The following is a 27,761-nucleotide window of genomic DNA, read 5'->3' on the forward strand; positions in this document are numbered from 1 at the left end:
GGGGGGTCAACAGTTGGGGGGGTGTTCAACCTCTAAGAACCGCTCTTAACACAATAAGTATAAGTCTCCAAAACGGTTTTGGGCTGAAACAGAGCTGAAAGGCGCTAAGAGCACTTAATGCCCGCTGGGCACTACCTGTTTATTCCGTTTTTGAGGACAAAAAGTCAAAAGCGTCAGACAAAAAATCGGTCAAGCGAAAAATCGCATAAAAAAAGACCGACAGGACTAATATAATTGCTACAAACTTCGTTTGAGAGCAATTAAAAACTCTTCGATCAGAACATTTTGAAATTGAGGGGCTAAGAAAAAAGTGGATTAGCTCCCCTTAATGTTGTTTATTTGCCAAAATTGCGTGAACAAAAAAATTTTTCAAATTTTTACCCTATGGGAACAAAAACACCTACGTTTGTGCTCCGTAAGTACACTGTGTTCAAAAGCAGAATTTGCGGGGAAATGCATACTTTGAAGCAGAAATGAGAGTAATTTGTGAGTTAAAAATCATAAAACTCAAAAAGATTTCATTCTCGTTTTCTCAGAAAAGGTAGCTAGGCCGCCCTGTTCATTTATGATTTTTCGATGCTACGCTACGAAATATCACATTTTTATGTACAAAGACACATACACATAAACCTTTTCTCAAAACGGCCTTGTTAGCACGAAACTTAAAAAACATAATTGAAAGGGGATGATGTTTACCCGAACAGTTTCACAAAAATTTTCTTTCAAATCTACTTGCTAAATTTTCTCAGGATGAATCCAAAAACCTTTCTATACTTTTGCAAAAATTTGAAACCAAAACAAAAACAATGTTACCTTTATTGATAAGTGTTTAATTTAAAGTTGAAGAACTATATATGACTTTAACACAACAACAACATTTTGGCCGAGGTTTTAAGGAATGCGGTAAACTATGTCAAAGAGGCAAAAAAAGTCCAAATAACCAAAAATGTTATATTACAAAAACCACTAAAAAATAAAAAATTAAACATACTCAGAATTCAAAACTCTTAAATTAGAACATTCCCAAATTGAGGGGCTTAGAAAAAAGTCAAATATCTCCACTAGGTGTTATTTATTAGCCAAACTTGCATGAACAAAAAACTCTTTTTGGATTTATACCCTATGGCAACAAAAATACCTACAACGCAGTTTGTGCTCCGTAAGTATAATGTGTAATTCAAAAGCATAAATTGTAGGGAATTGCATACTTTGCAGCACAGGTTGGAGTAATTTGTGAGTTAAAAAAAACCATCAAACTCAAAGAAATTTCATTCTCGTTGTCTCATAAAAGGTAGCTAGGCTGCCTTGTTCTTTTATGGTTTGTAGTTGCTACGCTAAGAAATATCACATTTTAATGTACAAAGACACAAACATACAAACTTTTCTCAAAACGGCCGTATTAGCACGAAACTTACAAAACGCAAGCGGATGATCATTACCCTACTAGTTTCATATAATTTTTCTGTCACCTCTACTTGATAAATTTTGTAAGGATGAATCCATAAACCTTTCTAATCTTCGCAAAAATTTCATTCTCTTTTTTCCAGAAAAGGTAGCTAGGCCGCATTGTTCTTTTATTGTAGTTGCTACGCTACGAAATAATGCATTTTCATGTACAAACACACACACACACACACACACACAGACACACACACACACGCACCTCAACACACACACACACACAAACTAAACTATATCGCTGTTCAGTACCCAACATGCTAATTGATGTTACACAAAAGAACAGCTTCGTTGAAAAATAATCTGATTGAAAGATCACACAAATTGTCAAAAAAGTCTGAATAACTAGTAAAACGATGATCTAAAAGATTCACAAACATGACTGGAACTTTTATTTTGGAACTCTATAAGGGACCCTTATTTTTATTCTGTTTCTTCTGCTACAATACAATTCCTACAATCACAGTCGGACGATTTCCCAAAGTATGTGGAATTTTGTCCATAAAGCAGCAAAAGTTAGTTTGAAGACAATAAGCAAGTTTTTCAATCAAAAAAGCGTAACACTGCTCAAGAAGTTTTTTTTCAAAGATCGTTTTTTCAACTGAACGCGCTAGAGTGCATATCACTAGCCACGGAACTAATCGCATTTTTCTCAAGAAATGAAGCACATGGTCTAAAAAGATTTTTAAAAGTTCGGAGATGCAGTCAATTATATTTTGGGATGCAATATGATAAATTGAACGAAAAATTCACGTGAAACGCCTTATTAAGCCAACTTTTTAGGTTTTTTGGAAATTTTGAGAAGTTACAAGGAGAAAATGGTCCCTTACATAAATCGAAGATTGTTGGAAAATTAATTCCAAGGAAAAGAGTAGGAGATATTGGAACGGTCAGCATCTACTACGGATCAAAACGCCTCTCTTGTCCCTAGTCACAATATGTCGTCACTCGTGCTCGCAAACGCGGACTCTGCTGAACTTGAAGGATTGGTGACGTAATGTATTTCATGTTGCTGACTAACCTTATATCCTCCCCTGAACCGACCAAACTTCATCTGCTGTTTAAACTGGTAATAAGCTCTGCTGAACTCCAAGTACTCCCTCGCAGTCGATAGTCTGTTCACACTTCCCCTTGGGCGACCCCTGGGTCGGGGAAACGTGCCTTGTGAGTGGAGCTTTCGAATCCCAGAACCGTAGGGGAGACCGGGTATTCCAGTCGGGGTTTGCTGGGGTCGCATGTGGGAATTGTTGACTGTCTGGGAAGACATTGTTGTGGGAACCATTGTTGGTAGGCTGCAATCTGTGTCAGTAGCAAGAGTTGCTGAAATATACAAATGAATTTAAAAGATGGACAAATAAAATCAACAAATGATACGTTCCTATTAAATTTGTTGAAAAAAATTATGTAGAATAAAATTAAACGCTTAACCTAAAAACGGATAAAAAAGAAAAATTAGAATTTAAAGCGCAACGCTATGATAAATTATATTGAGCTAAGTGAGATGACACAAAAACTTCGGACAAACTCGGACAAAGTGCTACCTGAAACAATTCTGATTTAATAATAATAATAATAATAATAATAATAATAATAATAATAATAATAATAATAATAATAATAATAATAATAATAATAATAATAATAATAATAATAATAATAATAATAATAATAATAATAATAATAATAATAATAATAATAATAATAATAATAATAATAATAATAATAATAATAATAATAATAATAATAATAATAATAATAATAATTGGGGTTCCTGCGTAATCGCAGCGGAACAGCATTAGGCCACAGCGGCCTGTTCTCAGCTGTCCTTTTTCTTATTATTCCCCACATTTCAGACTATTCTTTTAATGAGCAGAATTTCAAATTCTATTTTCATTTCCGAATCAAGTTTCAAACATTAATGTCTTTCGAGTAAAGGAGCCTTCTGATAATCTAACGCAAGTGACCTCCATTCAGTTGGATTTAGAGCGCACAATCTTACTTCATATTTACTACGTGAGCAGAGAAGTCACTTTTTAATGAGTGAGAATGATCAAAAAATTAATCACACGATTCATCTGCACATTCATACCATGAGAATAACAGATGACCTCGCATAGAGAAATTAGCCTGCAAAATGGTGGAAATCAGTCAAGTCATTCTTTAAGTGATCGGTTTGTGATCAAGTTGTCGCAAAAAAAATAGAGGCAAAAATTACAAAAAACGTAGCAGGATAAGTCCTGATTTACAATTCAAATATTTTTTATTGACTAAACAAAAAACTTGACCGACAATTTACTAGGAATTGGCTCGCAAAAACAATTTCAAAAAAATTCCCGTCAAAAAATTTAAAAAAAGCAGCAGACATCAAAATGGAACTTCTGCATGTGAACAAAAAACAAATAGCGAGATAGCAAACTTTTATTCAAACATCATTTTCTCATTCAACTTTGAAACTAGAGTGAAAAAATTCACCTCGCAAAACCACTCGCTTCTTGGCTTCAATTCCTGTTTCAGTTAACAAAAAATTAGACTTAAAAATGGTAACGAATGGATTTGTGAAACCACTTAGAAAGAGACGATACAGAATTAAAAATTTTAAAAAAATAAAATGGTTTAAACCAAAGTCAAATTGTCTGACCTGATCAAAAAACCACTATCGAGATAAGAGAAATTTTGTTCAAGCAATCTTTTGTCATTCTACTTAAAAATTAGACTGAAAACAGGTCGCACAACCACTTTTGACGTGGCTAAAATCACCAATTCAATTCGACTTCAAAAAGATCAAAATTTGAGAACAAATCTTCAAAAAACAGAAAACAGATAGCGATCAAATAAAATTCAAATTTTTCAAGTTAAAAAAATTATGAGACCAATTATAGTCTGGCTGTTGCTTCGCTGCTATTAATTATAAAAAAATTTGGCTAAATCTAAAAACCAACAATAGTAGAGTTTTGACCCATCTATTAATTTACGTAATATTGGCTATCATAATGTTATTTGGCCAATGCCCTCTTCTAATGAAAAATCTTTCAAACTCTGCGTGGATATAGCGAGGCGATAACATCCAGTAGGAAACAAAACTATGCCAAGTTAATTAGCTTAAAAGATCGTAGAAATAGTTTCTCTCAATTTTGAAACCAATACCAATGTTGAAACTTCTGTCAACCTTACAGTTTTTGATCAGTTGGGAAATAAACAAAATGGAAAATATAAAATTCAGGAGAATTGGATAATTTTACCTACTGAAACGTTGATGGTGTTAAAAACTTTGAAAAAAAGATAGCGATCAGTTGACCCATTTTTGCCTTTCAAAGTGTTATTCTCTAATAAACGGCAAATTCGGAGTTTTTTGTGCACTTAATATGCAAACCTCACCTGAAAAAAAAATTCGTTTTCCGGAGGGATTATGTAGGAAAATATCAGTTTTTTATTTAAAAAACAAGAAAAACATAGCTTGAGCAGAACTAAAACTCAGTATTTTTTCAACTAAAATTTATTCATTGGCGGAAAATCTTTTTCCTGAGTTTTCCGCTACGAGAACAATTGTCTCCCAATTCATTATACTAACTTTTTTCAAATTTATACTTTTTGCAAAAATGCTTGTTTAAAATATAATCTCGCGTTTCGCTGTTTTTGCTGTTTTTAGTTATAAGAAAAAAAATATTTTGTTAACTTAGATTAAACTTTGATTGTAATATTCTATTATTCCAAAAGTAAAAGGAATGAACGTTTTTGCAGTCCTGCAGTCATACTCTTTTTTTCTTGAAGAATTGTCTGATTGAGTTAAATTACGTTAAAATAATTTATAGGGGGACTATATCTGCAAATATTAAAGTCTTTGATATATATATATATATATATATATATATATATATACATATATATATATATATATATATATATTTATATATATATATATATGTATATATTATACACACACACATATATATATATATATATATATATATATATATTATACATATATATATATATATATATATATACAAAACAAATTGTATAAAAAATGTTGCCAATAGTACCAGCAAAAACTCGTATCTGTTTTAATATAACCAGCGTAACCTTTCAACTTCTTCTTAACTTGAATGTAACTTAAAATTTTTTAGCGAAAAAGCTGCTGATTTCCATGCCGGTTTTGCTTACTTTTCTTCGATTTTCTAGACTTCGAAAAAACAGTTGAACACCTTTTAAAAGGCTTGCTTATACTTCAACTGCAATTAAGATAAATTTTTAGGTGTTTGTGTCAAAAGTAACAGCAAGTTCAAGTACGATGTCGCTTTCGAATTGTTTTTGCTGTTTTTAGTTATAAGAAAAAAATATTTTGTTAACTTAGTTTAAACTTTGATTGCATTATTTTATTATTCCAGAAGTAAAAGGAATGAACGTTTTTGCAGTCCTGCAGTCATACTCTTTTTTTCTTGAAGAATTGTCTGATTGAGTTAAATTAGGTTAAAATAATTAATAGGGGACTATATCTGCAAATATTAAAGTTTTTGATTGATATATATATATATATATATATATATATTATACATATATATATATATATATGTATATATATATATATATATATATATATATATATATATATATTATACACACACACACATATAAATATATATATATATATATATATATATATATATATATATAATACAAATTGTATAACAAATGTTGCCAAAAGTACCAGCAAAAATTCGTATCTGTTTTAATATAACCAGCGCAACCTTTCAACTTCTTTTTAGCTTGAATGTATCTTAAACTTTTTTAGCGAAAAAAGCTGCTGATTTCCATGCCAGTTTTGCTTACTTTTCTTCGAACTTCTAGTCTTCGAAAAAACGGTTGAACACCTTTTAAAGTGCTTGCTTACATTTCAAATGCAATTAAGTTAAAATTTTAGGTGTTTGTGTCATAAGTAACAACAAATTCAAATACGATGTCGCTACCGAATTGCAACCTGAATCTCTATGCCACTGATATTAACAGAATTCTCTTTCGGTATTAGAAGTAATAATAGCTTATCGGACCAACAAGTTTGGAAACGAAACTATGTCCATTTTCCAAGTTTCAAAAAATATCAAGCAAATTGAAATTTCAGAAAGAAATTGGTTGCTAAGGAAAATACCCTTTTGAGTTTCACAAAAAAAACGATGCATAGAGACATACCACCCATTAACTCCCGTTGCTGCATTTTCCAACCAGATCCCGGCGGGCGACCTCTCCTTTTGGGTCCAATAACTGACGACGTCTGAGGAAACAACTTATGCTCAGCCGGCTGCATCATCTCGAACCCGTTGAAAAAATCTGCAGCAGAAGTCGCGACGTTCGGTGAGCCGATTTGACTTCCGGAGACGCTTTGTTGTTGTCCTAAAGGCTGTTGCATGACTGTAACTGTATTATTGTCAAACACATTGTCATCGCCACCCCCCACTAGCTTCATAAATGTGTCAACTGTTTCTTGACATTGGTCAGAGGTCGAAAGGTCAACTGGAAGAGAGCTTTGCTGTGATTGGTCGGTTCCGTTTGAGATCATATTGTCTGAGAGATTGACGTCATCTATTTGAGGTTCCACTTTAAATGTGTCAGGAGAAGGATTGTCAAATGATGTTCCGTCCTGAAAAAAAAATCGAATCTTTTCCGTTTGTGCCCCCCAGCTTGTTGGGTGCATATTATTTGCAACCCCCAGACGCACGTGCCATATTTTAACATAATGATTTACCATGTAGTGACACGTGCTCTGTAACTGGGGAGGGAGCAAAACGTACGGGGGGGGGGGGGGGCACAAACAGAAAAGATCCAAAAATCTGTAATTCATTAGGCCTAATTTTACAGCTTACAATTTTAACAATTCGCTTATTCTGCGTGAAAAAAATGGAATTGCAATAAAATAATAATTTAGCACCCTCGTTTTCTTCCAAGGTAAACAATTTTTTTAAATTTAACTTCACAGAACTTGACCTGTTTTTGATACCATTTTTTGTTTTCCTACGCAAATATCGATCTTCCACTGATGTCTAAGAAAAAAGTTCTGTTGCATAACCCTTTCCAAAAATGGGTTGGGAAAACGGACAAGTGACGATCAAGTTGGCGTGATTCGCAGCGATAATGAAGCTACAATTTCAATCTCTGTACCCCACCCAGATCACATGCGAAGCTTGGGCGAGAACAGCTTTAATTTGGTCCGCTGTATAGCTTTAAATAAAATTCACCTAACAAATTTAATCTAATTGCAATTTTTGAAAACGTCTTTAAGTGTACTTTTACTGGTGGCGGTCAAGCAAGCCGATAGGCAAGCAAGCCGAATTTTGAAAATGAGGTCACGTAAGCCTAATAATTTTGGGATACCCGTATTTTAGGTTGCCCCTGGCGGGCCGGTGGGCGCGCTTCGCGCGCACCGGCCCACGGTTTACGGATTAAATCCCACAGCGGATGAGAGGCATGGCAATGGACAGCGGTCCGATGGGGCCCGTACCCACTAGATGTATAAAAATTGACGCATTTTGTTTCTTTGGTGCATTGGAATACATTATGCACTATAATACTACGCACAGTATTGATTGTAACGGCTAACAATGTATTATTTCTGATAGATTACATAACTATTACAAAACTTTTGCGGCCTGCTTTTATGTCGGCTTACTTTTACTTCGGCTTACTTTGCGTTCACCACTTTTAACGCAGGTGAGAATTTAACTTCTGCACAAATGAGCTTCGTTTACCAAAACGCCAGAATGGGATTGCTAGAAGATCATTTATTTACCCGGGAACTAGAAAATTGAATGCCTTACCGGAGTAATTTTGGAATCGTGTCCCATATGAAAAATTCACAAATGCTGAAAACACTTATATTTTGCCACTTTTATTTCGTTTTCTTTACTGAAAAAAGGCAAACCATTAAATTAAATTTGAAACATAAATTATTAATTTTAGACGCCTACTTAAATTAGTTTTATAGGCACCTTTTACGCATCTGCTCTTTTTTTAAGCATCTGCTCGTGAAAACCACGTTTCACGTCCCACCTAAAAACTCAACAAAGGTAGCGCCCTCAAATTCCACGCTACACGTTAGAACAAAATTTTAAAAACACCGACATGATATCATTTTTTACCAATTAAAAAAACTGAACACAAAAGAACCTTTTATTCGAAACTCTTAACAAAATAACAAGCAACAACATATCTAAAAAAAATTCTTCAAAATTAGTTTAAGCAGTACTTTGTCTCATTCAAACGAAAAGGAACAAAAAATCTCGCTTTGTAAAATTACCGAATCACATCAACTTGTTTCCATTGATCTTAACCGAATTTGTTGGAGGGTTGTCATGAGTGGGCAGAGTATTGGTCTGAATTTGACAATGTCATCATTCAGAAAACAATGTTTATATTTGGATAAAAATTATTCATAGAGTAGTTTTGGAAATATAATTTTCCAACAAAAAATATGTATAGCAGCTGAAACACCCAGGCCCTCATAAACCTGTTTTTTTTTAAAAAAAAAAGAAAATTAAAGAAAAAATTGTTTATTTTTTTCAATACAATTAACTTCAAAAAACAAACAGCTTAGTGGTCAGGTCAGATAAACTATACCCCCCCCACAATCAAGGTAACTCTACCATAATGGGGGCTATAAATTCATGGGGGGCTAAAATGGGAAAGACCCAAATTTTTAAATAAGAGCTGAGTTAGCTTCATATTGATATTTTGTGCTTCCCTCATAAATCGAACAAAAAACAACGCTAATCAAAGGATTTATAATTGCTCAGAGAAACGCAAAAATGGCCAAAGTTCAAAATGACCGAAAATAACCATAGTACGCTGAACCAACGGATCTATTCTGTTTCGCCCCCCCCCCCTCCCCCCGTGTTTTTATGACCCCGAGTTACAAATTATATGTTGTTATAGAGCACGTTACTATGTAAGAAAATAGCACGTGCGCCTGGGGTCATAAAAGATTTATGCTCACTAAGCTGGGGGGGAACAGAATAGATTTTTATGGTCTTTTTTTGAATTCTAGACGGAAATGAGTTTTGGATCTATTTTGTTTCCCCCCCCCACAGTGGGCTTATGTCTTTCAAGCACCCAGGCGCACCTGCTCTTTTTTACATAGTACCGTGCTATATAACAACATATAAATATTAACGGGGGGGGGCGTAAAAGACACTGAGGTGGGGGGGGGGGAGATGGGGCAAAACAGAATAGATCAAAAAATATTAAGAGCCACCGACATATTTCGCTTGGGACAATTGAAAAAGCGTGGGAAAACCTGGAAAAGCGTCTGAACCAAAAAATTTTTTTGAGGTCGAAACAATAACATTCGATTTCAGGTACAGGCAATCTGCATTTGTCAATATTGTATATATTAGAGCCCCAGGATCTTTTCCGTTTGTTCCCCCCCCCCAGTACGTTATGCGCCCCCTAGTTACAGAGCACGTGCCATTACATAGTAAATCATTCTATAAAAATATGGCACGTGCGTCTGGGGGTGCAAATAATATGCGCTCACTAAGCGGAGGGGGGGGGGGGAGGAGCACAAACGGAAAAGATCCGAGCCCCATATCGCTGGTTAGGAGGAAGCCAATAGAACCGAACGAGGCAGAGCAGAATGCCATAAAAAGAGATTCAAAGCCCAATATTCTCAGTGCTCTGATTCGTTATTTTGGAATCATTTTTTGTGAAAAAAATACTTCCAAAATATCGAAAAGAAGGTCTAGTCGTGGTCGGGGAAGGGGGTGGGGGGGGGGGGGGTGGCCACGGAGAGCCGACTGGAGCACAAACCGACCGCACACCATAGATAATCAAGCGACGACAGCTAATTAATTCGCCATTTCTTGTCTGTTGTACATTATTTTAAACCCATCAGATTATTTGACCAATAATTCGACCAATCATTTTTCTGATTTGGCTCTGCGTCCGTCCGTTCGGCTCTAATTCCTAGCTACATCTGGTTACCATCATCGTTCCATAGCTTGGTTCACTGGACAAAAAAGCTACGCAAATCAGCTACTATGGCCGAGTGGTTAAGGCGTTGGACTTAAGTTCCAATGGACGATAGACCTCCTGGGGTAGCAGACAAACCCCAGTGGTAGCAGACAAATTTTTCAAAAAAATATCCGAATAAAATACCTGTGCTTCCATCATAGCTCCCACCCCAAGCAATTATAAGCCGCCATTATGCTAAATTTATGGTAATGGGGGTGGGGTATACATTGCATTCGCATTAAACGGGGGGGGGGTTGATTAGGAATGATCATAGAAGGCCATAGTTTTATGGAAAAATCCTAGTGGAAAACTGGTCTTTTACACTATAGCCCCCCCATTATGGTATAATTGCCATGATAATAAACCCGGGCGTACACCGTAATCGAGAGCCTACACCTGAGCCTTACCCAGCCCCCCCCCCCCATACCATTATGATATAGTTATGGTCATTTTGTCATAATTAACTCACCTGTCCATATTGTGATGATTGAGATCCATCGTTGGCATGGCTCACTCCATTTTCTTCCTTAATAAAGCCGCCATCTGTTCCACTTTCCAATTCCCCGACATTCTCCAACGTCTGCTCTGATTCGTCCATCAACATGCTAGAGCCAGCTTGACTCTCATTGGCTGAAATTGCCGCCGAAGTCACTTGAATCAGATTGGCAACAGCTGCGCAAGCACTCGCCGATAGAGGGCGCTGTGACGTCAGTTGCTTCAAAACATGCTGCTGTTGCATAAATAATTCGTTGTAATTGCCGCCCGATGGCGGTGACGTAAAAGGCCACCGTTTTGACTTGATTTCAAACTGATAACCGCAACTGCACGTTCGTTTGGCACTCGGGTGCATTTGATTGCAATTTTTGCACCTTTTCAAACCCATACTTTGTATATCTTTCTCTTTTATCGTGTCGCCGTGAAATATGTTGCAAACAATTTGCGCTTTATTAAATATTTGCGCAGGTAAAGCCGAATTTTGAAAATGAGGTCACGTAAGCCTAATAATTTTGGGATACCCGTATTTTAGGTTGCCCCTGGCGGGTCGGTGGGCGCGCTTCGCGCGCACCGTCCCACGGTTTACGGATTAAATCCCACAGCGGATGAGAGGCATGGCAATGGACAGCGGTCCGATGGGGCCCGTACCCACTAGATGTATAAAAATTGACGCATTTTGTTTCTTTGGTGCATTGGAATACATTATGCACTATAATACTACGCACAGTATTGATTGTAACGGCTAACAATGTATTATTTCTGATAGATTACATAACTACTACAAAACTTTCGGCCTGATTTTATGTCGGCTTACTTTTACTTCGGCTTACTTTGCGTTCACCACTTTTAACGTAGGTGAGAATTTAACTTCTGCACAAATGAGCTTCGTTTACCAAAACGCCAGAATGGGATTGCTAGAAGATCATTTATTTACCCGGTAACTAGAAAATGGAATGCCTTACCGGAGTAATTTTGGACTCGTGTCCCATATGAAAAATTCACAAATGCTGAAAACACTTATATTTTGCCACTTTTATTTCGTTTTCTTTACTGAAAAAAGGCAAACAATTAAATTAAATTTGAAACATAAATTATTAATTTTAGACGCCTAATTATATTAGTTTTTTAGGCACCTTTTACGCATCTGCTGTTTTTTTAAGCATCTGCTCGTGAAAACCACGTTTCACGTCCCACCTAAAAACTCAACAAAGGTAGCGCCCTCAAATTCCACGCTACACGTTCGAACAAAATTTTAAAAACACCGACATGATATCATTTTTTACCAATTAAAAAAACTAAACACCAAAGAACCTTTTATTCGAAACTCTTAAAAAAATAACAAGCAACAACATATCTAAAAAAAATTCTTCAAAATTAGTTTAAGCAGTACTTTGTCTCATTCAAACGAAAAGGAACAAAAAATCTCGCTTTGTAAAATTACCGAATCACATCAACTTGTTTCCATTGATCTCTACCGAATTTGTTGGAGGGTTGTCATGAGTGGGCAGAGTATTGGTCTGAATTTGACAATGTCATCATTCAGAAAACAATGTTTATATTTGGATAAAAATTATTCATAGAATAGTTTTGGAAATATAATTTTCCAACAAAAAATATGTACAGCAGCTGAAACACCCAGGCCCTCATAAACCTGTTTTTTTTTTTAAAAGAAAGAAAATTAAAGAAAAAATTGTTTATTTTTTTCAATACAATTAACTTCAAAAAACAAACAGCTTAGTGGTCAGGTCAGATAAACTATACCCCCCCCCCCCACAATCAAGGTAACTCTACCATAATGGGGGCTATAAATTCATGGGGGGCTAAAATGGGAAAGACCCAAATTTTTAAATAAAAGCTGAGTTAGCTTCATATTGATATTTTGTGCTTCCCTCATAAATCGAACAAAAAACAACGCTAATCAAAGGATTTATAATTGCTCAGAGAAACGCAAAAATGGCCAAAGTTCAAAATGACCGAAAATAACCATAGTACGCTGAACCAACGGATCTATTCTGTTTCGCCCCCCCCCTCCCCCCGTGTTTTTATGACCCCCCGTTACAAATTATATGTTGTTATAGAGCACGTTACTATGTAAGAAAATAGCACGTGCGCCTGGGGTCATAAAAGATTTATGCTCACTAAGCTGGGGGGGGGAACAGAATAGATTTTTATGGTCTTTTTTTGAATTCTAGACGGAAATGAGTTTTGGATCTATTTTGTTCCCCCCCCCCCCCCACAGTGGGCTTATATCTTTCAAGCACCCAGGCGCACCTGCTCTTTTTTACATAGTACCGTGCTATATAACAACATATAAATTGTAACGGGGGGGCGTAAAAGACACTGAGGTGGGGGGGGGGGGAGATGGGGCAAAACAGAATAGATCAAAAAATATTAAGAGCCACAGACATATTTCGCTTGGGACAAATGAAAAAGCGTGGGAAAACCTGGAAAAGCGTCTGAACCAAAAAATTTTTTTGAGGTCGAAACAATAACATTCGATTTCAGGTACAGGCAATCTGCATTTGTCAATATTGTATTTATTAGAGCCCCAGGATCTTTTCCGTTTGTTCCCCCCCCCCCCCCCCAGTACGTTATGCGCCCCCTAGTTACAGAGCACGTGCCATTACATAGTAAATCATTATATAAAAATATGGCACGTGCGTCTGGGGGGTGCAAATAATATGCGCCCACTAAGCTGAGGGGGGGCACAAACGGAAAAAATCCGAGCCCCATATCGCTGGTTAGGAGGAAGCCAATAAAACCGAACGAGGCAGAGCAGAATGCCATAAAAAGAGATTCAAAGCCCAATATTCTCAGTGCTCTGATTCGTTATTTTGGAATCATTTTTTGTGAAAAAAATACTTCCAAAATATCGTAACGAAGGTCTATTCGTGGTCGGGGAAGGGTGCGGCCACGGAGAGGCCGAGTGGAACACAAACCGACCGCACACTATAGATAATCAAGCGACGACAGCTAATTAATTCGCCATTTCTTGCTACATCTGGTTACCATCATCGTTCCATGGCTTGGTTCACTGGACAAACATGCAACGAGCATCAGCTACTATGGCCGAGTGGTTAAGGCGTTGGACTTAAGTTCCAATGGACGATAGTCCTCCTGGGTTCGAACCCCAGTGGTAGCAGACAATTTTTTCAAAAAATATCCGAATAAAATACCTGTGCTTCCATCATAGCTCCCACCCCAAGCAATTATAAGCCGCCATTATGCTAAATTTATGGTAATGGGGTGGGGTATACATTGCATTCGCATTAAACGGGGGGGGGGGGGGGGTTGATTAGGAATGATCATAGAAGGCCATAGTTTCATGGAAAAATCCTAGTGGAAAACTGGTCTTTCACACTATAGCCCCCCCCCATTATGGTATAATTGCCATGATAATAAACCCGGGCGTACACCGTAATCGAGAGCCTACACCTGAGCCTAACCCAGCCCCCCCCCCCCCCATACCATTATGATATAGTTATGGTCCTTTTGTCATAACTCACCTGTCCATATTGTGATGATTGAGATCCATCATTAGAATGACTCACTCCATTTTCTTCCTTAATAAAGCCACCATCTGTTCCACTTTCCAATTCCCCGACACTTTCCAACGTCTGCTCTGATTCGTCCATCAACATGCTAGAGCCAGCTTGACTCTCATTGGCTGAAATTGCCGCCGAAGTCACTTGAATCAGATTGGCCACAGCTGCACAAGCACTCGCCGATAGAGGGCGCTGTGACGTCAGTTGCTTCAAAACATGCTGCTGTTGCATAATTAATTCGTTGTAATTGCCGCCCGATGGCGGTGACGTAAAAGGCCACCGTTTCGACTTGATTTCAAACTGATACCCGCAACTGCACGTTCGTTTGGCGCTCGGGTGCATTTGATTGCAATTTTTGCACCTTTTCAAACCCATAGTTTGTATATCTTTCTCTTTTATCGTGTCGCCGTGAAATATGTTGCAAACAATTTGCGCTTTATTAAATATTTGCACAGGTAATTTTGCGGTGCAATGGAAAGGAATATTACAAATCAAATTACGCTACAAAAATAGCATATGAAAGTTTTCAGCACAATCTATTCAAAATATAAAATGGAAAAAGGAAAAATTTTAAAAGGAGTCTTAAGTTGTAATTGCATATATTTTAAACAGTTTAAAATGCGCTATATAGTTCATTTTATCTATAAACGGAGTTAAAATATACATTGAACAGGGGGGAATTTTCAGCGAAACATTTTAAACCAAATGCGAGGAAATCTGGGAGCAAAGAAAACCGGCCGGTCGAACGGAAAAGTATAAAATATAAGTTGAATTGAAAATTTGTGGAATTTTGTCTTATTGCGCTATATGATAATAATCGGTATGGGAAAATTGGAGCGAAAGGTAAAAAGATCAGCAAAATCAGAAATTGGGGTGCGTTTAGCGGACAGCACTGCGCTCCGGAAAAGCGTAAGGAAAAGAGCCAAAATAGAAAATAGCAAAAATAAAAGAATTGAATTGATAATATATTACATTGAGCAAAATATATTGTCGACAAGGTTAGGCTGAAAAATTTGGTGGTTCTTTTTTCAGTTGTTATAAAAACGAAACGAATACAAAAAGCAATAAAAATGAGGCATTACGGCTGAAAAATTACTATATATGTAAAATATGCTCCATTTTTATAATATGGAATAAAAGAAACAAAATATACTAAGTATTCTTCTACATTTTGTCAAAAATAATTTAAAAACAAAATCGACTGCTTAATTTTTCTAAAATAAAGGCAACCGTTCCACGCAGTACAAAATAAATATGTTCTTTCTCTCTCTTTCTCTCGCGTCTTCCTTATTTTGCTCTATTTAAATCTTGGTGTTTTAAAGCCTTAGAAAAAGGAAAATGCGGAATAAAAGAAGTGTGTTTCTAAAGCTACATAAATTTCAATTTATTGCCACAAAAATCCATCAGCTGAAAAAAAAGTTAATAACTATGAAATATTGAAAATGCAAATTTTAGGAAAAACCAAACACAGCCGAATATATATCCACACTATGCATTATATATACATAACACACATATATAATTTTCATTTGCCCTTTTTTGACCTTAATTCCTTTCCAATACATGCTTTAAATTTTACCTCCGAAAAATGGAAAATAACTTAAATTTAATTTGTGCTCAAATCAGCCCAGAAGTCAATACAATGAGAAGTCACACACGTACTTTCTTCAAATTTTGATTTAAAAAGTTGTACATTTCACAGACAAAAGTCATGCTCTAAAAATTTAGAATTGGTGACTTCTGAAATGTCTTTTTTGAAGTAATATGAATTTGAACTAAATTAAATCTAACCAATTTAAAATGTCGCATCGTGAAAAATCGCAACCAGCAGGCTTAGCATGGAAAAATTGTCCCAAATGCATAACTAATTGAAACAAATTAATAAATATCGAAGCCTTTAAAATGCGTCGACCCAAAACGAGAGCAAAAAAGATACAAAACTGAATGAAACACTGCAATAAATTTATCTTTTTTATCTATTTGAAAGGGTTTCAGTTAAACGGACAGAAATATACACCCCCCCCCCCCCCCGCGCGAGAGGAATCGCCTCTTGTTATGGATCGAGTCACAGACATTCCTCTTATCGAGGGGAGCTCAAAAATCAAAACATTAATGTAGACAAATACTTCTTTATAGTCGAATCGATATCCACAATTGATATTCTGAAACAAACTCAGGCTTGTGGCCGGCCTGGCCTGCCTTATTCGGAGTAAGACAGCTACAAAATTCACAAAAATACAACTCTAATGAAACGCATATACGCTCCGAACTAGCTCTACTAATATCAGTCTAAATTAAAACCAATTAGCATCAATGCGTCCTTGTTCACGTTGGGTTTTTGCATCATCATGCCCAGGTGGAAATGTGCAACCCAAGTCAGGGCTAATTTGACCAATTTGAGTCGCGCACGGGGAGTTATCACACCGTCTAGACTGATATAATCTCTGATCAGAACCATTTGGTTTACGCATGGGGTGCCAGACCTACTTGGGTCGCGGTCCTACTGGATGTACCTAGACTAAGAATTTAATCATAAAAATAGCAGCGACAATTGGCATGATGTATTTTTCTAGAAAAAATAAAATTACTCTATTGTTGAAATTATGCTTTTTTGAGCTCCTCTTCAAAAGAGAAAACTTTCCTACAAACAAAGAGGTTCAACCCAAAAAACACAAAAAAAGTTAGCGCGTAGTTCTTCGTTCTCATCAACTAAAAATGGGCAACGTTTTTCAGAAGCCAGTATATTCAGGGGCTAATACTTCTTTTTTTTTAGACAACGGCTTGTTATCTGCGACTGGACGTCTTGTTTTCAATCAGACTATCTAGAATCTGGATAGAGTTCTGATCAATCACATGCTCCAGAAAAAATCTCTTCTGATTATCTACGCCATACGTTCAGACTCTCCAGACTTTAAACTGTGCACTTATCAGTCTCTGGATGTAACCTGAATCAAAAAACCAAGACTAAAAGGCTTGCCACCAAACTCTGTCGCTGGATGCACCTCCCCTTTGGCCCGAGCCTTCGATATTTAGTCATCAGACCTTTAGAGGAATGAATTCCAAGCCACGAAAACTAAAGCATCGGTACCAAGATCATCTGGGGCCTAGCTCTTTGAGGAGTAGAATCCCATGAGCATCAAGTATCCCTCAAACAATCTTTTGGTACATAGAAGAGCATGTGTTGTCTGCACCACACATGTAGTGTAGTCACTCTTTATCATTTTGGCTCTGCGATCACAGATGCAACACTACTCTGTGATGTTATTTCTGTGAGTATCACTATATCTGTCTTGTCTGCATTTTACACAGTATTTCCTACTAGACAACTTTCTTTTCAGATACTAATTGTGCGCGGGAATAGTACACAGTTTTCTCTTCCACTACATCAACTTTCAGTGAGCACAGTGTAGCCGTCGTTAAAATCTCCCTCACATCTCAATCACAATCTCCCGTGCGTTCGTTGTCTACGAACAAGGGTTTCAGGTTGGTTAGAGTTCGCAAGAGACTTTAATTGGTATAGCGAAATCACTAACAAATAATCTAAACTTCATCTTCTAGTCTCGATTTCACTTTCGTTACTTTGTTGACTTCTGAATCAGTAAGACCATCTTTCGATCATTAGAGACATTTTCAACAAGTAGAAGTTGGCGAGACATGACTACAAGAGCCACTTCTATATACAGGGCACCGCCAACGACCACTTTTGTTCCCTTCTTTCAAGGGCGCTATTCCAAGCTCTGTCTCAACTCCTCCATCTCAGGCTCTTCCGTGCGCTGATGAGTATCGGACTGACAGGAATTCAGAGTAGAATCTGTCTTGATTCCGATGTGGCTTTCTCAAGGCACACTCTTCAGACTATCCGCTCAGCTAACTACCGCCAACTCAGCTGGTAGCAGTTACTGAGGGGCAGCACGTGGACGTTGCGGATCACGTCTACAACCTGGGTTACTAACCATCCTTTGAAGCTTTTCGCCTCAGCAATGTTCTTTCATGTCTCCCTGTCGCTGGGTAACGTTTTACCCCCCCCCCCCCCCCCCCCCGGCGCATTTCAATCTGTGTGATCTTACTTACTAATGTTTATAAATAGTTTCCTAAACTCAAAGATTACCAAAATTGGTCGAAATTTCAAAGACGTAACATATGTTTTATGGTTTTTTTTACAAATAGCACTTTTAAATAACTAGACATTTATCACAGACAGACAACTAAATGTAAAGACAAATCGTAGATAATTAAATAAGCAATTGTAGCAATCTACACCAGGGGCTTACATTCATTTGTGCGCAAAACGGATTGCTCTCTTATTAATAACCAACCTTGAAAAGCTCTACAAATCTTCTTAAACCTTACAAAAATTTGTATCTCAATTAGTTGTGAAAGCAAACAAATTTTGTTAAAGGATAAAAATGTTTGACGAATACAGAAAGTCAAGCAGGCTATGACACTTCATGTATTGTAGCCCGATAAATAGGAAAAAAAATTAAAGAGAAGCAATGAAGCAACGTTGAAATTCTGAAACTCACAACCAATGTTTAACACAAAAAACTGAAAAACTTCTTATATTATTTATTCAACGCCCGTAAAAGCTTACAACGGTTAATAAAAAAAATGTTACCAAATAGATTGTGCCAGCTGATGTTGGCCATTTAATATTGAAATTAAGGGCTGTTGTTGTTCTTGAACAAAACTTATAATGTTACCCCGCCAGTGTAGAATTGAAAATTTGTCCGCCACTTCAAGTATAAACATACAACAATAAATTACAAATATTGAAGCTGACTTAAGAACCAAATCTGGTTTCCATTGTAATCAAATTTTTGTTTTATTTAAATCAACTTTATATAAAAACAGTTCATACAACTCTGACAAATTCAAACCAGAATCATTCAAACACACGGAATAAAAACGTTCGAAAAGCAAAACCGTTGAAAACAGAAAAAAAAACATTTTTTCAAATGCAATGTTATATTGTTCAAAAATATGCGAAAATTGCAAGACATAATGAAAAAAAAGTTTATCTTTCATCTGAAAAGCTATGGCTGGATGAAAAAGTACAAGAGCGTGGTCCAGTAAAAAACACAGCTGTTTAAAAATATAACAAAAACAGTATAAAAAATTAATAGTTTGTTACCGCCTTAAAATTATTAAAAATTATGAAAAAGCATAGTGCACAAAGTGAAGTAATTCATACGAGGACTAAAAAATAACAAAGCAAATTATATGGACAATGTTTTAAGTTTCTCTACAAAGGAGCAGGGATGCAAAAACAGAGCATGGAGAAAGTTCATACTAATTCAATCATTTTAAGAATCGTAATTGTCTCCTTTTTGTAAATAGAGGAACAGCATTCAGTTTTTGTGTCTCAAATTAATTTTCAGGACATTTAGATAAGCATGTCAATTGAATCATAGAATTGAGTTCAAGTGTACGTTGAAATCTAGAAACAACAATACGAATAATGTCTCATATGAAATTCGCTTAAATTGAGCCAAAAGGTAAGAATAGACATGATCCAGTTCAACAAAAAAATAACTGAAACGAAATAACAGATCAAATTATCAAAAAAGCGAAAAATTATTTAGTTAAATTGAGTTGATTTTGCTGGACTGACAAACAATAGAAAAAGCTTTTGAAAAACAATTTTTGGAGAAAAACTTATCGTTCGCAAGCTGTCACAGATGTCGAATCAAAATTCAGAGAGTTAGAAATATCAACAGAGAGCTTATGTTGGTCAATTTTTAATAAAACTTCCTAAGTGATAAGCAGAAATTATTTCTGAATAAACTAAAATTTATAAATAATGTTTTTTTAAAAGAATCCTAATAATATGTAAAATATTGTAGAACTGAAAGCACTAATTTGATAGAATGGTTACAAAAAATGTTATTATTCTCGATTATGATTACTTGAAAGTCCTTTTTTAAAAATTCATCGACTCTTAGAGACTTTATAGAAAGCAGAAAAATTAGTCCACAATGACTTCAAAAAATTGTTAAAATCTATGAAAAATGGGTGTAGCTTTCAAAAATAGCTTTAAAATTGTTCAGCAACAATTAACTTTCACATAGAAGCCAAGAGACCTATTGGCTCACAATTTGCCTAAGAAAAAGTTTCCATATTTTGCGCACGAACATCAATAAAAAAATTGACCAGAGACTTCTCCCTGCTGAGCGGTAAAAAAAACTTTCAATTTTCTCGAAACTTTATTCATAAAAAACTTTGGAAGCAAAGTCTTATTAGTTGGTTGCTCGACAGAAACAAGACTAAAAACTTATTAACAGGAAAACATAACAAACTGGAGGCACTAAAAATTCGAAAAGAGAGATCAAACTGCTGAGAAGTTAGCCAGTCAGACAACACAGAAATCAAACATCAAAGTGCCTTAAGAACCTGGACGGCTACAAAAGAAATGTACGCCAATATAATTCTGGAAAAAAAGTAAATTAGCATCTTTTCCATTTGAGGACCCATCTTAGTGGGCGCTTGTTATTTGCAACGCCCAATAGCAAGTGTTATTTTTTATATAATAGAAATACTTGATGGTGGCACGTGATCTGGAAACAGATCAACAAATTGCTGCTTTTTTCCCCCGGAGCATAACAGTTTGATACTCTTACCCTAAAAACAATGTCATCTCAGCAATAAAACTTGACATCGAAAACCTAATGGGTTCTTGCGGAAACTGGTATGACTAAAACACCTATAATAATCAATTCAATTGGTCTAACCAATTATGAAGCTCTTAGTCTAAGAACAAAAAAATCAACTACAATCTAAAAGTTTAGAAAAATTAGAATTAAAGTAGGAAATAGCGAAAAAATTCGTAATATCAAGCAAGATTCTATCAGACTAAGATTACAATTCAGTCCACACTATTTCGCAAATGGTTGAATGGGTTTAAGATCGAAGAAAAAACTGATGACAAACTAAAAATTAAAAAAAAACTTTTGTTGTTGTCCAGAGCAATTAAAATACTTGACTAGAAAAGTTTCCTGAAATTAATTTTTAAATTTAAAAACAGTACCTCTTGAAAATTTAATTATGTCACGTGTTTTTGTTACAAGGTTTCCACTCGAGTTTACCTTATCGATTTCAGTTTAATAGATACAAATGTACTTGAACATAGGGTCTCGAATTTCTCGAGAGAATTTTACTCAAATTTTTGGACCAGAAAGTGGCAAAAATATACCTGAAAAAATTGAAGAAAAAACTAACAATGAAAAAAGCATGCGTCAAAGCTAAAATTTTTGCAAACAAAAAAAGGAAACACAAGAAACAATTGGTTGCATTGTGAAAATGCATAAATTTATTCTAAATGACTAATCTAAACTTTAGTTTAAACTTCATCCGTTTTTTTTGCTATATCAAATTTAACTTTCTTTGTTTATATTGACCAGAAATTGACGCTTCCTTAAAAACTTGAATACAATTTGAGATTGAATTTTGTTCAGTCATCAACAGGAAATTTAGCTGGAATCCTAAATTCTATCAGGGCATTTGTTAGTTTTTCAAACGCTCAGGATAACTTTTCAACATTGTGTCGAAAGCATAAGATTAACAATCCCATCATCGAGAACTTCCTGCAAAAAACCTATTTAGTTGCTGAAAGGTTTTACATCTTAAATTATTTGTAGCGTCAAAGAAAAACAATCAATCGCTAAATCTCGACAAACGTTTAACTATAAACCAGGACAGGCCGAATTAAAGTGTATAAGCTGAAATTTGCTAAAAACTGGTTTGGTTTGTTTAAACTGTAATAATAAAAGTAAGAATTGGTTATTTCAGATTATTATTGCAACTAATATCTGCCTGCCTCAGTTATTTTTTGCTTTCTTTTGAAAAACGAACATGGGTGGTTACAACATTATAATTTTGGAATCTTTTCAAATAAATTGTTGCAATATTTCAAGTGGAGGAACAAAGATTGCCAACCACTCATAATTGGCCTTTCAAAATGATTCATGACAAATTAGCTATACACTCAAATTTTTTTTCTCCATTGCATTTCTATGTTGTTTTAAAGAAAATAAAAAGTCCTAAGTTTTTCAAAAACGAGTTAAAATGCTGAGCAACTTCTCAATGACTTTAATCCTATTTCAATACTCAAAAACTATGCTACTTTTAACAACAAAAAGAAATGTTTGATAACGTCTTATCAATTTTTATGGTGATTGACATGAAGCAATGATAAAAAGAATTGATCAAGCTGAAAACAATTCTGCAGATTATCAGCTAGAACTGCAATTTGACAGCTACTATTTTATTGCACTTGACAAACTTAAACCAATAAGTCTCAATTTAATAAATGCAAAAAAGTTAGAAAACATTTGAAAAAGTTTTTGAATGAAACAAAACTATTTTGCCTTATATATCAGCTACACTGCCACAGATAAGAGGACGGAAAAGTTCCCTGGAATACATCTGTGTTTCATGCAGATAGCTTCAAATTGGGTTTTAATAGCTGAACAATAAATTCTGCAATTTTTATAGCTGAACAAAATTTGCAACAGAGTGACTAAAAAGGAAGTTGTCATATCCAATGGAACAGCTAACGACAATAAAAATGATCAAAAATTGCTTCAACTCATCTACAAACGCTTTCTTAAAAAACCAAGAGTTGTTTTTAGTAAACCGTAACAGAAGCAGCGTTGCAACTTTTTACAAAGACAAATAGATACTGCGATTGCTTGATTTTAAACTGATTCTGGAGGACAGTTATTCTCAAGTGTGCTAATTCTTTCTTTTAGATCTGCGAAAAACTAGAATGTATGTCGCTTATTTTGAATAAACGATTTGCTTGAAAACTCATTAATTGTTGCCTCAAAGTTAAAATTTTTTCAAAATTGACTAAAAAATCTAACAACGTTTGCAAAATGCCTTCAGTATGGTAATAATTTACTGTCCTATTCCATAATAGCCTATTAGTTTGCCTTAAATAGCACAGACTGGAAGTCAGACGAGCGTAGACTGTCGGGTCCTAATTTCAAGCCATCAGATTGGTGACAGTACAGCCCACCAGAATTGAAAATATGCCCATTAGACTTACGAATTAAAGGGCCATGGGAACATACAAGAACATTTATGAAAAAGTATGTCTTTCTACTTGAACTCGCTTACCCAAAGGAACGCTCGTTTAAAATATTGTTAGTTTTCGGTGAAATTGACTAATTGCAATAGCATATTTATCAACTATCTACCAACTTTCGTAGTTTATTTTCAATTAGATTTATGGAAAAAAATCAATGGTAAAATTGAATCAGATTTTGCGGCCAAAGATAACCATTTTTTGCAAAAAATTTGCTGGCGGTGAAACTCTTTTGCTGTTTATTTACTTTCACTTTATTGGAATAATTTAATTTTACACTTTTTTAACACTTTTTTGGAATAATTGTATGTTTTAACACTATATGTACTCATTTTTGAAACAAAATAAGCTTTGAAACTACTTGACTCAGACTGAAATTTTGCCGTTAAATGAAAAAGGGAAAAATATTGAGAAATATTGAAGAAATATGATTTATTTGTTGTATTTAATGCTTTGATTGTGCTGAAAACTTACAGCTGGCTGAACAAATTAAAATGAGGAACGAAAGCGAAAATAATGCAATTGAGAATGAAGTCTAAATATAACAATTTAAATTTAATTCAGTAGGGAAAGCCTGAATAAATTCTGAAGAAATAACCGGACGGCGCCTTTTACACGACCAACAACACGGCCGAACACTAACTAACTAACTATACACACGTATGTAATATTTATTCTTGGACTTAAAATGTGCGGTGTTTGAAGCTGCCGAATTAACACACACATATATATTATATATGTACCAATATAAAGAAAGAATAACCTATAAATGGTATAAAATAAAATAAAAAATAAAATGTCGAATAACTTGCTGCTTATGTATGTTTTATGTTATTTCGTGTGTATTAATATATAGACAGAGCGTAAAATACGGACCACGCGAACGAAAGGGGGAAATAAAATAAAATAAATGTGAAATGTTTTAAATTTTGAGAAGTAAAAGGAAATAATTTTGCACAAAATTGCGCTGCGTGTTTTTTATGCGCCGCTCGTGTATTAAATTTGCGGTAGAAAAAAATAATAAATGCTTTAAATTCTGTTTTCAGATTCCATAAATAATAATATTCAAAATAGCATTAGTTGTCTTTTCTCATTCAATATGCGATAATACAATAAATAAACAACAAGTATAGAGCTGAAAATAAAAGAGCACAAAATAATATTCGGCCTTTATATATTTTAATTTAGTATTTATATAAAAGTATGCGTTTTATTTTGTGTTTAAACAAATAAATGAAACCAAAATCGAATTTTGAATTCGTAATAAAATCGCCATTATTAATAAAAGCTAATATTTAACGAAATTGAATTGGTTAAAACTTTGTCATTTACTGTGACTTAAAGTAACATTATATCAAATATTTATAGTTGACTAAATCTCGTGTTAGGTATTAAATTAAATATAGCCCATTGCAGTATTCTTACAGCATGCATTATTGTATTATTATTATAGCCCACAAGACTAAAGAGAACAAACCAAATCAAATCTAAATAAGAAACCGAATTTCTTCCAAAGTTCAAATAAAATTGCTTTTCATTTTCATTCACGAGGTGAACAAGGACGTCAATAAAGCTAGTCGTTCTAAAACAAAAACTAATATGATATGAAAAAGAAAGCCCGAAAATATTAATCAAAATTGAAAAACAGACTTATGGAAGTGTAACGGCTGCTCTCCTTGTGTTTCACAAAGAAAGTTTTACACCACCCAGTTCGTTCTGAGTGGTTACAAAATCTGTCCGGATACTTCGTTTATGCAGTTCGCTTTTGTAACTGTATATCCGCTCTGCTGTACTTACCGTTGCATTAACTATTTTAGTTCGTAACTATTCGCTGATCTTAGTTTTTTCAACTATCAATTTGAACTGGATTGCTACAGATCACACAATACGGGATCTCTTTATGTATACCAGTTCAATCCGATAGAAAAAACAAATCGAAGACAAAGATATATGTCTAAGACCTGTTTGTGCAAAAATATTTAATTTTAAACCTAGGTTGGCTTTTGCTGTTTGTACTCACAAGTTGAGAATACCAGAAGTTGGGGTTGTAACAGTTGAATTTCAGCTCCAATAATTCGTTGATGCAAGACACAGTAACAGAATTTACTGCTCAAGAATAGTATTTTGAATACAAGACACAGTAACAATTTACTGCTCAGGAATATTTCTAGTTCAAGACACAGTAACACGTTATTTACCGCTCAAGACAATTTGTTTTGCAATATTTTGCTGAGTTATACTTTCAGTCGTTTTCTGCGGCTACTACGTTGAGTTCTGTGTGTTGCTTTTTGTTATTTCCCCTTTTTCTCTTTTTTCTCACGTGACAAACTGTAACTAGAACTAGAATTATAACTATTAAATGACTAAGACATCAGAAAGTGTTGTGTTTCTATTTTCCCCGCCTATGCAAGCTTGTTATTCCTTAAGCTCAGCTCCAACATCGCCGGCCCTGTTTTCCTTCATGAAAACATCAGCTTCAGTTGGTAGTACTGGAGCGAGCTTCACTACTGGCCTCTTGTAGTATCCATCTTTCGTTCGGATTTTCGCTGATCGAATCACTCCGTCGGAACCTTCAAATGTTTCGGTTATTCGACCCAGATTGTAATATCCACGTTTGTCACTGTCTTCCACTAACCACACAAGATCACCCTGCTGAAGACTTCTGTCCGTTGTGGTCTGCCACTTTTTTCGACTATTCAACGTTGGCAAGTATTCTTTACGGAATCTGTCCCAGATGAGGTCTGCGTAAGCTTGTGTTTGTCGGAAGAGCTTTCTATGATCAACAAATTGCTCTGCACCTGATAGATACGGTAAACAAAGGTTCTTGTTGCCAAGTAGGAAGTGGTTTGGAGTAATAGCTTCTAAATCGGTAGCATCAGAACTGACTTGTGTCAGCGGTCTAGCATTCAGCGTCTGTTCAACAAGACACATCGTGGTTGACAGAACATCCTCCGTGACTGATCGATTGCCCAGCACTGCGTACATTGCCTTCTTGCAACTCCTAACCAGTCTTTCCCACACTCCTCCAAAGTGTGGTGATGCAGGTGGGTTGAACCTCCATCTGATACCTTGTTGAATCAGATGTTCTTCAATTCGCACCTTGTTCCATGCTGCTATACACTCTGCCAGTTCTTTTTCAGCTCCAACGAAGTTTGTCCCGTTATCGCTAATCATTTTGACCGGTTTGCCTCTTCGTGCAATGAATCGCATAATTGCGTTCAGACAACAATCAGTGTCTAGTTTTGGTGCAATCTCTATGTGTACCGCTCGTACAGTAAGGCATGTGAATAGACAGCACCAGCGCTTTTCGTTTCTTTACCAATCTTTACTGTGAATGGTCCGAAATAGTCTACGCCCACATTCGAGAACACTGTTGATGCGACTAATCGTTCTTCAGGTAGTTCTGCCATTACTGGTGCCTTTGTTTGGGCTCTTCCCTTTCGACATCTAATGCATTTGTTTTTGATCGATCTCAAAGCACTTCGTATGCCTAGGATCCAGAATTTCTGCTGAACTATGTTTCTGACATGTTCAGTACCTTCGTGATGACTATTCCTATGTTCATTTCGCAAAAATAATTCAACTACATGGTGCTTCCAATGTGACAGTATTGGATGCTTCGTTTCGAAGCTCAATTGACTTTTACCTATTCTGCCTTGAGCACGAATAAGTCCTTGCTGGTCTATGAATGGTGAAAACTGGAGGATTTTGCTGTTTTTTGGAATTTCCCTTTCAGCCTTGAGAGATTTCATCTCTTCAGTAAACTGTTCTTGCTGCAGTAGTCTGAAGATGCTTGCTTGTGCATCCTCTCTTTCTTCAACACTTAGTGTTTTTGTTGCCGGTTTGTGTTTTCTAAATACGCGCTGTACGTATGCCATTGTATTTACAAGTCGATTGAAATTGCTGAATCGTTTCCACTGAACAATCAGCTTCTTCTCTTCAACCTTTGCTGAGAAAACCATTTCGTCGTTTTGTTCGTCTGAAGCAAATGTTAAATTCAACTGTTCAGGCCATTCGTTCTCTCGTTGCTTCAACCAGGCCGGCCCAGTGAGCCATTCGCTTCTCTTAAGTTCGTCAACATTGATCGCTCGTGTCCCGATGTCAGCTGGATTGTTAATACCACTCACATGATTCCACTGTGAAACATTAGTTGTATCCAAAATCTCAGCTACTCTGTTTGC

The 27,761-nt window shown here is 35.6% G+C and overlaps 1 protein-coding gene and 2 non-coding genes across 5 annotated transcripts in view; 2 read left to right on the forward strand and 1 right to left on the reverse strand.

Annotated features, from left to right (window-relative positions):
- LOC142341449 (uncharacterized) overlaps positions 1-24,809 on the reverse strand; it is a 39,562-nt gene extending 14,753 nt beyond the window's left edge. Inside the window, exons 1-4 of one of the 3 annotated variants that reach the window (XM_075392399.1) lie at positions 24,055-24,809; positions 14,457-14,996; positions 6,643-7,090; positions 2,480-2,778 (exon numbers count right to left, since the gene is read on the reverse strand). In XM_075392399.1, coding sequence (XP_075248514.1) covers positions 2,480-2,778; positions 6,643-7,090; positions 14,457-14,870 — 1,161 coding nt within the window. In that variant the 5' untranslated portion in view covers positions 14,871-14,996; positions 24,055-24,809. Of the gene's footprint in view, positions 1-2,479; positions 2,779-6,642; positions 7,091-10,924; positions 11,239-14,456; positions 15,692-24,054 lie in introns of those variants that run through there. The other 2 variants (XM_075392401.1, XM_075392402.1) reach the window with 2 other exon arrangements.
- On the forward strand, positions 10,476-10,564 carry Trnal-uaa (transfer RNA leucine (anticodon UAA)). Its single transcript has one exon. It is a non-coding gene; the product is annotated as a tRNA-Leu (tRNA).
- On the forward strand, positions 14,010-14,092 carry Trnal-uaa (transfer RNA leucine (anticodon UAA)). Its single transcript has one exon. It is a non-coding gene; the product is annotated as a tRNA-Leu (tRNA).
- Positions 24,810-27,761: the final 2,952 nt, after the last annotated feature.

This window comes from Convolutriloba macropyga, chromosome 6 (genome assembly GCF_964194025.1).
Source record: "Convolutriloba macropyga chromosome 6, txConMacr16.3, whole genome shotgun sequence".
Classification (NCBI taxonomy): Eukaryota; Metazoa; Xenacoelomorpha; order Acoela; family Convolutidae; genus Convolutriloba; species Convolutriloba macropyga.